Source organism: Schistocerca gregaria, chromosome X (genome assembly GCF_023897955.1).
Source record: "Schistocerca gregaria isolate iqSchGreg1 chromosome X, iqSchGreg1.2, whole genome shotgun sequence".
NCBI classification, from domain to species: domain Eukaryota; kingdom Metazoa; phylum Arthropoda; class Insecta; order Orthoptera; family Acrididae; genus Schistocerca; species Schistocerca gregaria.
Window position 1 is genome coordinate 104,811,130 of NC_064931.1, and position 14,631 is coordinate 104,825,760.

At 40.5% G+C, this 14,631-nt stretch overlaps 1 protein-coding gene across 12 annotated transcripts in view; it reads left to right on the plus strand.

The window, feature by feature from the left end:
- The window catches only part of LOC126297857 (protein sickie), a 1,116,277-nt gene that overhangs the window by 975,972 nt on the left and 125,674 nt on the right, over positions 1–14,631 (plus strand). For all 12 annotated transcript variants that reach the window (XM_049989129.1, XM_049989128.1, XM_049989130.1 and 9 more), the window contains 4 exons: positions 4,470–4,645; positions 4,733–4,881; positions 9,603–10,247; positions 13,064–13,217. In XM_049989129.1, the coding sequence (XP_049845086.1) occupies positions 4,470–4,645; positions 4,733–4,881; positions 9,603–10,247; positions 13,064–13,217 (1,124 nt within the window). The remainder of the gene's footprint in view (positions 1–4,469; positions 4,646–4,732; positions 4,882–9,602; positions 10,248–13,063; positions 13,218–14,631) is intronic.

Sequence of the window (14,631 nt, forward strand, 5' to 3'; positions counted from 1 at the left end):
ACCCATGGGTATGTGTCACATACATGCCGAAGAAACTGGACTGGCAGACACTTGAAGATAGATGTAAACTATTTCAAGAAAGCCTGCTTACAAAATTTCACGAACTAGCTTTCTTCTACATCTACAAAGACGCGGATACTCTTTGAGCCACCATATGGTGCATGGCAGAAGGTTCCCTGTACTTCTACCTGTCATTTCATTTTCTGTTCCATTTGCAAATAGAGCAAGGGAAAAACAACTGTCTGTATGCCTACATATGAGTCCTAATTTCTTGTCTCTTATCTTCATGGTCCTGACGCACAATTTATGTTGGAGGAAGTAGAATCGTTTGGCAGTCAGCTTCAAATGCTGGTTCTCTAAATTTTCTCAATAGTATTTCTCAGAAAGAATGTTGCCTTCCCTTCAGGCATTCCCACTTGAGTCCCCAAAGCATCTCCGTAATAATTACACGTTGTTTGAGCCTATCGGTAACAAATCTAACAGACTGCCTCTGAACTGCTTTGATGTGTTCCTTCAATCTGACCTGGTACAGATTCCAAACACTCTCAGTACTCAAGAATAGGTCGCACCAGTGTCCTATATGTGGTCTCCTGTAAAGATGAACCACTCTTTCATAAAATTCTATCAATAAGCCCAAGTTGACCATTCGCCTTTCCTCTCACAGTTCTCGCTTGCTCATTCCACATCGTATCGCTTTGCAATGTTATGTCCAGATATTTAAACAACTTGACTGTGACAAACAGGACACTAGTAATACTGTATCTGAACATTAAATGTTTGATCTTCCTACTCATTCACATTAGCTTACATTTTTCCGCATTTAGGGCTAGCTTTCATTCATCACACCAACTGGAAATTTTGTCTGAATCATCTTCTATTTTCCTGCCGTCACTCAACTTAGACACTGTACCGTACTCCACAGCATCATCAGCAAACAACCGCAGATTGCTGCCCACCCTGTCAGACAAATTATTTATGTATATAGAGAACAACAGCAGTCCTATCACACTTCCCTCCTGCTGATACTCTTGTCTTTGATTAACTCTCGCCATTGAAGACGACATACTGGGTTCTATTATTGAAAAAGTCTTCAAGCCACTCGCATATCTGTGAACGTATTCCATATGCTCTTACCTTTGTTACCAGCCAGCTGTGGGGCACCATGTCAAATGCTTTCTGGAAGTCTAGCAATATGGAATCTGCCTGGTGCCCTTCATCCACAATTCTCAGTATATCATGAGAGAAAAGGGCAAGCTGAATTTCGCGTTAGTGATGTTTTCTAAAACTATGCTGATTCATGGACTTAAGCTTCTCAGTCTAAAGAAAGTATATTATATTCAAACTGAGAATATGTTCAAGTATTCTCCAGCAAAAGGAAGTTGGGGATATTGGTCTGTAATTTTTCATGTCCACTCTTCTACCTTGCTTATATATTGGAGTCACCTGTGCTTTTTTACAGACACCTGGGACTTTGTTCTGGGCGAGAGATTCATTATAAATGCAACCTAGGTAAGGGGCCAAAGCCATAGAGTACTCTTTGTAAAATTGAACTGGGTGTCCATCCAAACATGATGATTTATTTGCTTTCAAAACTTTCAGTTGTTTCTCTACGCCAGGTATGCTTATTACAGTGTGGTCCATACTGGATCTGTCTGTTGGTCAAATGATGGCATGTTTGTATGTATGATTCTCCTGGTTGAATTATTTAGTGAATGTGAAATTTAAAACTTCAGCTTTTGTTTTACTATCTTCAACTGTCACACCAAAATGGTCAACAAGGGACTGAATGGAGGCCTTAGACCTGATTAGTGATTTTACATGTGACCAGAATTTTCTCAGGTTCTCAGCAGATCTTTTGCTAATGTGTGACTGAGGTAGTTGTTGTATGCTTCGTGCATAGGTCTTTTCACAGATGCATGAATCTACTAACTGTTGCTTGTCGTCATTTGCAAATTCTCTTTTGAACCAAGAGTGCAACAGCCACTGCTTCCTCAGCATCCGCCAAACTTTGTTATTAAACCATGGTGGGTCTTTTCCATCCTTTATCCACGTACTAAGCACATAACTCTCCAGACAGCGTTGGGTGCACTAGAAAGTGCCTCGGAAGCAGAACCCATGGGCAAAACAAGTGACATTTGAGGTGTCCCATGTGACATGCCAGATTCTCTGCCACCACTACACGCTGAGGCAGCAGCCTGAAGGTGACTGATCATAGCCGAAAGCACGTTCAGCTGTCTGCGAACTGCAGCCAGCTCCTCCTGCATCTGCAAGCAGCAAGCACACATCCTAGCCTTCCTAGGAAGACTAACTGAAGAAGTTAACTATAAGAGCAGACAGTCCTAGATATGCAACTTGCTCCCCCCCCCCCCCCCCCCCAGATGTCTCACCAATGGACGCTGATGCATTAATGAGCTAATTAGATGGCTGCTGAGTGAGCAACTACTACACTACAGCCTAAATGAATTTACACTTACAGAAACATGTGAGTAAACCCCTTAAACAGAGAAACATGCATGGAATTTAACGAATATACTACGAAAAAAAATACAGGAAAAGATAAGCACTTAAAGCTCTGCAGATGTATATAAGCTGAGGGCTGATTCTAGAAATATGCTACAACCAAAAATGGTTCAAATGGCTCTCAGCAATATGGGACTTAACATCTGAGGTCATCAGTCCCCTAGAACTTAGAACTACTTAAACCTAACTAACCTAAGAACATCACACACACCCATGCCCGAGGCAGGATTCGAACCTGCGACCATAGCAGTCGCGTGGTTCCAGACTGAAGCACCTAGTATCGCTCGGCCACCGCGACCGGCACGCTACAACCCCTTGTGGATCACTCTCTAGGGATTATGAGGACAAACTTACATACATTGCAGCTCCCATAGAGGCATTTAGTCTTTTCTTCCCACATCCATGTGTGAGTGAAATAGGAAGAAGCCCCAATAGCAGGAATACTGCAAAGTACCCTCTGCCATGCACTTCACAGTGGTTTGCAGAGTATGGATAAAGATGAAGGGTCAGTTATTTCTTTTATAGGTCTGACGTTTCTCTGGAACCCAAAGTTATGTTCCGTAAGGTTGGCTTCTACCAGTCTTTCCAGTCTTCTTGAAATAATTCGCCTGTACATTGCAGCCATGAATAATTAAATTGATGCTTCAGTAATATTATCACCTATCATCACCTGCCTTCTTTGGAAATGTAATTATTACATTCTCATTGAATTCTGGAGGTATTTTGACTGTCTCATGTGTCTTGCACACCTGGAGCAGTAGTATTATGGCAGTATGTTCTACCCAATTCTGAGGAGATGCTGTCTACTCCATGTTCCTTGTGTCAATTTAGGCTTTTCAGTGCTCTGTTAAGTTCTTTGCTCAGTATCATCTTTCCCATTTCACCTTTGTCCACTTCCTCTTCTCTGTCGCTATTATTGTCTTCAAGTATGTTTCCTTTGTATAGCTCTTATACATATTCCACCAACCTTTCAGTCTTCCCTTCTGTGCATTGTCTGACTTCCCATCTGAGGTATTGATATTAATTTTTTTCCAGTGGGTTCTTGGTAGATTACTGTCACTAGTAAAGTCTGAGGAGTGTTCAAAACAGTCTATTAATGGCAAATAATGTGTTAATGACATTCTAGAAATGAGTAAATATAATAATTTGCTGTAATGTGGACTTGTGGAATGGTAGATTGGAATACAGACAAGTACTGGAAGATGGTATTTCAGCTTTCAAGCTTGCATTCTTATCCAGGGCACAGAAGATGTACATGGACACAGTATGGTGTCCCAACAGGAAAGTTGTTAATTCATCTTTTAAATTTTTTGTGACCCAATCAGGTCTCAACACTGGGAAAAATCTCTCTCTCTCTCTCTCTCTCTCTCTCTCTCTCTCTCTCTCTCTCTGTCTCTCTGTGTGTGTGTGTGTGTGTGTGTGTGTGTGTGTGTGTGTGTGTGTGTGTGTGTGTGTGTGAGAGAGAGAGAGAGAGAGAGAGAGAGAGAGAGAGATTAGAGGGGGGGGGGGGGCAGAAGAGGAGGGAGAATGGTGGGCAGTGTTTTGTCATATAACTGAGGTACCATGTTCCAGTTCTTGTTTACATACCTATCTTCTGCTCATTGTTCCCAGTGCGTGGGAGTGGGTTATCTTTACTGCCTATTCTGTATACAATCTACATAGAATTTTTCAATATCTATTTGTTCTATCTTTTAGATGTTGTAGCTCTTCTTAATTCCTGTGTTTGCAAAGAAAAATTGGAGAGAAATTCTGCCTTATGCAAGACATTGTTTGTATATATTGTCTATTTGCATGATGTTAACATGTCCCACAAATAGCTGGTGCACACATTACTTTCTTTCCATTTGTGACAGGTTGTTGTAAAAGGAAGAGTGTTATTGTGTCATGGCTTGAATTGTTGTTCTTTCTGTTATATATCGTCGTATTACAAGATGAAATACAATTTTCAGCAGCAGCATCAGAAGACTGCACAGAGCAGTAAGATTGTTGGCTCCAACAACAAAAAAACAGTGTCTGCATCGTTTAATCCTGGTGAGGTGCCTCAAGTAGTCTACAGGGTCGTCGGTACTCATTCTAATGCAAAAAAGTCTGACAGCAGTCAGCAAACTGATTATAGTGCCTTCAGGTAAGTCTTCCATTTCATTCATTTGTCCATTTTTTAAAATTATCCATCCTGACTGTGCTCTGTTTAAGTTTCTTATTTGTATTGCAGACAAGTTTCCAATAATCAGTGGAAAAAGTATGTCGAGGGAGGATTACAGAGAGGAAAATCAGACTTGGAAGTGGTGAGGCCACGTTCATCTCCCAACAATGGGCAGACAGCACGTAGGCCAGAGAAGAATGAAAAATTGCGAAGGATGGGTAAGTAACATAAAAAATGTCATACTTGTTAGGTGAAAACAACCTCTTATCGCTGGGTCTACTTTTTGGAACAATAAGGGAGGCTATTTTAATGAGTGACTTTCATTCACAGTCCATGAAGATTAATGAGGAGACCCTAAAGACCCCAAACCTAAGTTCATTAAGCTTTCAACATCTCTGTGTGTCTTTGAGGACTTGCAAATCCAATGAAACACAAATAGTACTATTTTGGATGTACACTGGCTTGAGAATCTTCCTCAGAAATATATCACAACTTTGAGATATATGTGATGCCTTAATCACATTTACAAATACCATGCTTGAAAATTGCCTTTCCTCATGTTAAAAAGTTTCTCATGATACATGCTTGTAAAGGGTTCTGTATCTAGTCTGTGCTTATCCACATGTTCCTGCCTTTAATAACCAAGTATGCTGCTATAACCAGTAAGTAGTCATGAAAATGAGAATTATTCCCTTCTGCCTTAACACTCCTTAATACTCCAATATGGGACATTCGTAAGTTTGTGAGACATTCAGTCAGTGTCTTAGAGCAATACCATTATCATCAATAATGTGAATTATTATTAGGTTATCCTTGTGTTCTGATACTTGCACTCAACATTTATGCTTAATATCTGTATATACATGACTTTTCCTGCAACTCACTGTTTAAACTTAAAGCCATTTATTGACAGTTTACATTAATTCATCAATCCTGCTGTAATTATATATGCCCACTGAACTTCCTCCTCCTTATTAATCTCCATTATCTACTACTACTGGTGCTAATAATTCTACTAAATAATAATAATAATAATAATAGTAGTAATATGAATATAATTACTCACCATCATCTCCCTTGCCCTTCCATTACCTTTTAGTTCACTTGGCAACCTTGTGTCTTAATAGCACTTTTGTTGTCTCCCCTTATTTCATATACCGCCCACTCAACCTCTCTTTTACCATCTTAATTAAAAAGGCCTTCAGTAACACCTTACATACGTAGCCCATTTTATGGTACTTAGTTTCATTTAAGTGAGTGATATTTTATGTAATCTTAGTTGCAATTTCCTATATGTTCTCTTGTGTCTGGAAAGTCTCTTCTGAACATCCTCTGCCACAGCCACAGCCCCTCTTAATCCTGTCAGTTTATTTTATCCCTCTGATTTGGATTACCATTTTGAAACTGAAACTTCAACTTTTTTTTATTTTTGAATGAGTATGTTGGCTGTGAGAATTTTCTCTCTGACCACAGATTTATGAATTTCCCCCCTTTCTGGGTATTTTTATATTTGCTTTTCTTGTGTATACTAATTATTTCAAAGTTCAGTTTTCTTCTCTTATCAGCTGTTATTGATCTTGTTTCATAATAAAACAAATTGCATGTTGCCCACATATTGGTTTGTAGTGCTTAAAGTCAAATGCAGATGCTTAGGTGAGACTGGATGAGTGCGCCTGTGTAAGTGTTCTGCATGTAAGTACAATGCATTCCTTCATGCCACCAAGATACTCTTGTTGACACATAAGTTATATTGAAGCCAGGTCATTTGTAGATGATTTGAGTAATCCCAGTTACTGTATTGTTAGTTGGAATAAAAAGTATTTCAAACATTACATTGCAGAATACTGTACTGCATATATTCACACAGAATGCAGTGTGTTTAATATATTAATGCATGTTTTGTGGTGGTATAACTACTCAATCTTTTCAAGATACAGCCATACCCAAAAAGAGGGTGATGACCTTGTCCGTTTAAAACCTAGTGGACATCTCAGTCATAGTGTATACAGGAAAGTCACCAGAGGCATCACAACAAGTACACTGAGTATATACGTATGAGGCCAATAAGCACACAGCAGTCAGTTACCATTTGACAATGCCCGTGGGGCACTTGTTTGAAAGCTTGTGGATGTATAATTATTGAATGTGGCTGGAAGTTGTAGAAGATTTATTCTTATGAGATATTTATTTATGGTTAGATGACGAAAATAGTTTAAAGAGGTACAGTGTGATACAGAATAAATTATAGATTTGCTGCAGCTGGAAGGTTTAGGATAAAGTTTATCCATGCAAAAATCATGTGTAGCTCTGAAAATGAGAAGCACTGTGTTGCAAGTAACTTCTATGTTAATTTTTAATTTTCTGGTTTCACTCATTGTTAGTGGTGTATTTTACTTAAACAGCAATATACACTTAGTTTCATTTAAGTGAGTGATATTTTATGTAATCTTAGTTGCAATTTCCTATAAGTGCTCTTGTGTCTGGAAAGTCTCTGCTGAACATGGGCCTTTACATATGTGTGCTTGTGTCTGTATATGTGCGGATGAGTATGTGTGTGTGTGTGTGTGTGTGTGTGTGTGTGTGTGTGTGTGTGTGTGTGTGTGTGTGTGTGTGCACGCGAGTGTATACCTGTCCCTTTTTCCTCCTAAGGTAAGTCTTTCCGCTCCCAGGATTGGAATGACTCCTTACCCTCTCCCTTAAAACCCACATCCTTTCGTCTTTCTCTCTCCTACCCTCTTTCCTGATGAAGCAACCGTGGGTTGCGAAAGCTTGAAATTTGTGTGTGTGTGTTTTTTATTGTGTCTATCTACCAGCACTTTCTCGTTTGGTAAGTCACAGCATCTTTGTTTTTTAATATATTTTTCCCATGTGGAATGTATATATAGACACACACACTATCAGCATACTGTTACTTGGTATGAAAGTGAAATATTTTAACTACGCTTATTTATGATATGGGTGATGGTGATGGTAATAGTATTTTGTCACTGGATTTAACATTGTTAAATTTTATGTCAAAAATGTACACTCCTGGAAATGGAAAAAAGAACACATTGACACCGGTGTGTTAGACCCACCATACTTGCTCCGGACACTGCGAGAGGGCTGTACAAGCAATGATCACACGCACGGCACAGCGGACACACCAGGAACCGCAGTGTTGGTCGTCAAATGGCGCTAGCTGCGCAGCATTTGTGCACCGCCGCCGTCAGTGTCAGCCAGTTTGCCGTGGCATACGGAGCTCCATCGCAGTATTTAACACTGGTAGCATGCCGCGACAGCGTGGACATGAACCGTATGTGCAGTTGACGGACTTTGAGCGAGGGCGTATAGTGGGCATGCGGGAGGACGGGTGGACGTACCGCCGAATTGCTCAACACGTGGGGCGTGAGGTCTCCACAGTACATCGATGTTGTCGCCAGTGGTCGGCGGAAGGTGCACGTGCCCGTCGACCGGACCGCAGTGACGCACGGATGCACCCCAAGACCGTAGGATCCTACGCAGTGCCTTAGGGGACCGCACCGCCACTTCCCAGCAAATTAGGGACACTGTTGCTCCTGGGGTATCGGCGAGGACCATTCGCAACCGTCTCCATGAAGCTGGGCTACGGTCCCGCACACCGTTAGGCCGTCTTCCGCTCACGCCCCAACATCGTGCAGCCCGCCTCCAGCGGTGTCGCGACAGGCGTGAATGGAGGGACGAATGGAGATGTGTCGTCTTCAGCGATGAGAGTCGCTTCTGCCTTGGTGCCAATGATGGTCGTATGCGTGTTTGGCGCCATGCAGGTGAGCGCCGCAGTCAGGACTGCATACGACCGAGGCACACAGGGCCAACACCCAGCATCATGTTGTGGGGAGCGATCTCCTACACTGGCCGTACACCTCTGGTGATCGTCGAGGGGACACTGAATAGTGCACGTTACATCCAAACCGTCATCGAACCCATCGTTCTACCATTCCTAGACCGGCAAGGGAACTTGCTGTTCCAACAGGACAATGCACATCCGCATGTATCCCGTGCCACCCAACGTGCTCTAGAAGGTGTAAGTCAACTACCCTGGCCAGCAAGATCTCCGGATCTGTCCCCCATTGAGCATGTTTGGAACTGGACGAAGCGTCGTCTCACGCGGTCTGCACGTCCAGCTCGAACGCTGGTCCAACTGAGGCGCCAGGTGGAAATGGCATGGCAAGCCGTTCCACAGGACTACATCCAGCATCTCTACGATCGTCTCCATGGGAGAATAGCAGCCTGCATTGCTGCGAAAGGTGGATATACACTGTACTAGTGCCGACATTGTGCATGCTCTGTTGCCTGTGTCTATGTGCCTGTGGTTCTGTCAGTGTGATCATGTGATGTATCTGACCCCAGGAATGTGTCAATAAAGTTTCTCCTTCCTGGGACAATGAATTCACGGTGTTCTTATTTCAATTTCCAGGAGTGTAGTTTGTGTATGCACTTTTAAATGCTGTCAGTCATCTGGAGGTAGACTAATACTTTGCATTCCATGCTGCAAGTGCCATAGTTACAAAAATTAGCAGATTGTTTACAAAGAGCTTGGTGAAATAACAACATAATATACGTTCTGAGTGCAGAACTTCAATAAAACTTCAGTTGTGTTGGAAGAAGTTTTTCATTACATACGAGGCCTGTACATCACATGAGCTTAAAGATATTGACAACTCATTTCCAATAACATACGCTTATATTAAGATACTTGATCTTGCTATTTCTGACAGCTGCAGAAGCTAGTTTTTTAATGTACATGAACATGTGTTTTATTAATTCCGTGTATGAACTGGTAATAAAACATTATCAAAATTGTAAAAGTCTGTGAATCAGGGAGTCTTCTGAATACTTTGTTCTAATTTTTGCTGCAGCGTCATGTTTGAAATTCTCAGGCACATTTTGGGTTTTTGCTTACAAGGGAATCTTTTCACAGGTGTGAAGGATGAAGTACCACCTAAAGAGCGGGAGTATGGCAGTGGGGAGAAAATGGCAAGACCAGCAACATCCCTTCGTTCGAATGGGGAGGGTAAGAGTAGTGGTGGCAGTGGGGGTAAAGTAAGAGGAGTACCTCAAAGTTTTGGTTATGTGAAGAGACCATCGAGTGGTGGGGGAAAGGGTGGAGGTGAAACTCGTACAGCACAAGTAGCTGCAGTGCCACGAACAAAGCTGAAAGTGTCTGGTGGGACACAGACATGTAGTGCAGACCTACAACAGCAACATCACCATCATCAACAACAACACCAACACCAGCAGCCACAGCAACAGCAGCACCACCACCACCATCACCAGCAGCAGCAGCAGCAGCAGCAGCAGCAACAACAGCAGCAGCAGCAGCAGCAGCAACAACAACAACAACAACAGCAACAACAATATAAGCTGTCACAAAGTGTCCGTGAGCGACTTCTGTTGGGATCACAAAGTCTCCCCCCACGTTCATCTCCTCTCCGTTCAACTGATGGCTCTCTTTCAGACACAACTGCAACTCATTATGCCGAATTGCAGTCATATAGTCCATATAGTGCCTGGTTGCGACACAGCTCCACATACACGGCCTCACTGCCCGCTCGGACAACTGCAGGTATGTTGTTCATTAGGTGACCGAGACACAACAGTTTGTAAAATATGAAATTCGTAAATTCATAACTGTGTGTTTAAAATTTAAGGCTGCCAGCAATATGCAAATTAGATATATTGTCAATATTTTCATAATTCTACAGTTCCAAGATACTTGAATTAACTTGGGTAACACTGTTTTGCCTGAGAACAACATGTAAACCTCAGACATTGTTTTATTAACGTACAAGTAACTTTCTTAATTTTTTTTGTCCCTTAAATTTCTTCAACCTCCTGCAAACCATATTGGTTACATGGAAGTCAATATCATGTAGGAATGATAGGATTGGTGTTCGTAAAACTGTCTAACATTTTAAATGAACAAATCCTTAAACAAAAGAGAGAAATAAAAGGGTCCCACGATTTGCACAATACAGTCATTTATTTGTGTATAAGCTAGACAAATAATTTCTGAGTTACTCGGGTAACGTAAAATTGAGCAGTTTAAAGCTGTGTATGTATACACACTGTGGCTAGGATATCTTCAGACACCTGTTGCTGTTAATTTCAAAGATGATAACCATGTACATGTTAGTGTATAGCCGTCATTTTGCTACAATTGCAGTATTTAATCCTCAGGGAAAGATTTCAATGAAGATTTTTTACACAGGAAAAGTTTTTTGTTGTTATGACGGGATGTCTAATGTTGAGCTTTTGGGCAAGTGAAGTGGCACCGAACCAATGATTTAGTTCATCTAAGAGATGCTTATTGGATCAATGTTGTGGTTTACAGTGGACCATTACAACAGATCCACTGTAGTTTCTTTGAACCTCAATACAAATGTCTTTGATTTGTAAACAATAGTTTAAGAGAAATTTGGTTGCTCAAATCACAAAGGTTTTTGAGGAAGAATTGTCACTGTTGTAAAATTTGAGGATATTGTTTATCATATGGGAGGAGATTCATCAGTAACAACCCATCAACTAGCTTGTGAAATGCTCGTGTCAAAGAATACAGTGTTGAGGGCACTGGCAGAGCACTTGTTAATACCACATTGTAAATAATAATTGCAAGCTATAGAGTCGGATGATTATGAGTTGATAGATCAGTTTGTAATAGATTGTTAGCAACAATTGTTGTAACTGGAACTATATGCTAACATATAGAGTATCAGAAAGGGCTAGGGAAAACAATTTCAGATGCGTGTACTTAGTCATGTTTAAGCGAATAGTTTTTGTGGGAACAAGTGAACAGTCAGAAGGCTTAATACAAAGACAGAGTTTGACATGAGAGCCCCACGTGGCATTGTTTACACTGCAGTAGCAGCCTCTGCCCAAATCAACTTTCAATTTTAGCTCATTTTTCTCAGATATTTTAACTAAATGTTTCAGCACCATTGTCATCAACCATTAAAATACTGTATTTGTTTTTTTTTTTTTTTTGCGAGCTTTCAAATCCTGTTAAAACGTATATTTTTCCATTTAAAAAACACTTGTTTCGATATCTCAGTTGATACAAGATTCAAGAGAAATCAACATGCAGCAAAATTATGTGCTCATCTGTGTGTTGTCATATTCCGTAAACATAAGTTTCATATCTTGAATGATTCACAAAATAAAAGTGGTAAAAGTTGTAGGTGATTCACCCTGCACACTGGCAAAGTTGCCGGAGAATGTACCTCTTGTTGTCTGAGAGAGGATACAGTTTCAATAGGATGGTTTACCATCCTACTTTGCACCTTTGGTGCACATGTCCACTACATTGGACAGCTGTTAATGGTCACTTCTTTTGCATTTTCAATCATTCATGAGGCTGCAAATGTAGGCAGTCTACTCGAGTGTGTATGGTGATGTGCCCTAAATGAATTTGCAGCCTTAAAATTCATGGAAAATGCCAAAGAATCAAACATTGATAGCTGGACACTGCAGTGAACATGGTCACCATAGAGTTAGTATTAATGTCCACGAGTAATTGAACTACAGGTACCATCATCTTTGGATTACAATGGGAGATCCTGTCCACGCCCAGCCTGAGTGCCAGATTTAACACTTGTGGATCCCCCCCCCCCCCCCCCCTATTAGTTTGCTATATACTACTGATTTATTAAACACAAATAGAAACTAATGTGGGGCTGCTTGGTAGAGTTCTAGCTGTGTGTCTTATTGTATAATATACAAAAGAAAGATTTCAGACGGGAAAAATTTTATATGCCATAGTAATTCCTGTATTGAGACTGACAGTTGTCGCTTTGTAAGGTGTGAGTTGTTGCTCTGTGGTGTATGCTGTTCCTGTTTATTTCAATAAAAAACTGAATATTCATTTTTTTACCATTTGTTTTTATAATTAAGTTCCTGTTTAAGAGAATCAATTCTCTTTATAATTTCAATCCTTAAAGTTTGGGACACCCTGTATAACCCCTCTATTTGTAACGTGGTGACACGCTTAGCATGATTGTACAGTATCTGGAAGGATTTCAAAATGTAAATGGAATGAAAACTAATGAATCTTCTAGGAACACGAAATTAGTGGAAAGGTATATCTCTCAGAATCAATTGACCACAGTACATATTACAAATATTCAGTGTTCATATCCCAGGAACTTGCTTCATTTGAAACAATAAAACATATCACCTCAGTCTTTTGTTCAAAAAACAATGTCTTTGTATTTTAAATTTTTTTTTATTTAGTCCACTGTATCAAATGTGCAGTTGATTGCTTTGATATTGTGCAAAAAGGCTGCAGAGTTTAAATGCCAAAACTGTTTTCTACTTTTAAAATTTTTTTTCTCAGTTTGTTTCCAGTGTGATGTGTTTAGCTGCTTATTCTTTCTTGTCTTTCAGTTGGGCTTGTGGAGGCCGACAGTGTTGAATCTCTGTGTTCACTGCCTGCACAGCTGCAACACCGAGCCAGTCTCACACACACACGTTTATTAATGCACCAGCGTGATGCTACAGCATCACCTGTGCCTCGCCTTAACCGCAGTAATAGTATTAGGTCAGTAATAACACAGTAAGGAAATATCTCATATTGTCTTCATACTTGTTGTTGCTGAGTGTCATAGCAAAATGTTACAGAAGTTATGGCAAAGTTTATGAATATAAAGTGTCTTAAAGACAGCGATAAAATATGAGAAGGGGAAAAGGTTCACAGTATTGTACATATTTGGGATCAATTTAACTGAGTGGGGTAGCGCAGTGGTAAGCACACTTTACTTGCATTTGGGAGGATGATGGCTCAAACCAACTGGCCACCCTGATTTAGATTTTCCATGATTTCCCTAAATCACTTAAGACAAATGTCACTTAAGGTGAATGCTGCCAAAAGGGTACAACTACTTTCCTTCTCCGTCTTTCCCTAATCCGAGCTTGTGCTCCATCTCTAACGACCTTGTTGTTGACAGAATGTTGGACACTAATATCACCCCCCCTCCTCCTCCCCCTCTCCCTCCTCCCTCTCCCTCCTCCCTCTCCCTCCTCCCTCTCCAGATCAGTCTAATCAGAAAGCAGTTGTAAAAAGTGATTATATAGCAAAAATATAAAGGTAATTTTTTCTCAATACATTGAGGAAGCTCATATTTGTTTGTATCACGACTGTGTTGTGATTTCTTTTTCACCTTCAATACTTCTTTGAATGGAATACCTTGGTGCTTTATGGCCTAACAGAAAAAAATCCATTGAGTGTTGTGTGAATCAAAGTAACATGGGTGTCCTTTTATAAACAATGAGAGTCCCACTTGGTGAATTTAAGTGGCAAGAAAAGACTTAAGATCCTCAGTGTCACTCAAATTGTAATGTGAAGGATGGAATAGCAGCAGCAGCAGCAGTAGTAGTAGTAGTAGTAGTAGTAGTAGTAGTAGTAGTAGTAGTATATATAACATATTAAGGAAGAATATCATACAGAACTGTGAAGAGATCGTGAAAATACAGCTGTGGCTGCACAGATCCTTAATGGCATTTGAAGTGCAGTTATATTTTGACCATCCTCCATGACAGATAAAATTTCCTGAAGCCTTGGGATATGAGAGTGTTGTGCAACATGACAGTCATAGCTTCATTTATTTGCATCAAATCTGGGTTTTGACTAGTCTTGTCCAACTTTCTTTTCTCTAATTTGCCAACACTTCACTTCTTGTCTGGGGCATAGAACTTTCAACACAGTTCTAGGAAATAGTTGTAGTAGTTGTTTTGGTCTAAATTCATTGGTGGTTTCAGTAGCTCAAATACTTCTTGGCATTCATGTCTTCTGTTCAATAGGTTTTGTGTCATCAGCATGGAAATAACATTTCATTAGAGATGTGAATGTAAAGCTATCATCAGTCTATAGGTTCGTTTTAATGATGCAGTATGTTATAAAGAATTATCGTAATGGGCAGTTCATTCTTTCCGTCCTGCAGGCTAGGGAAAACACC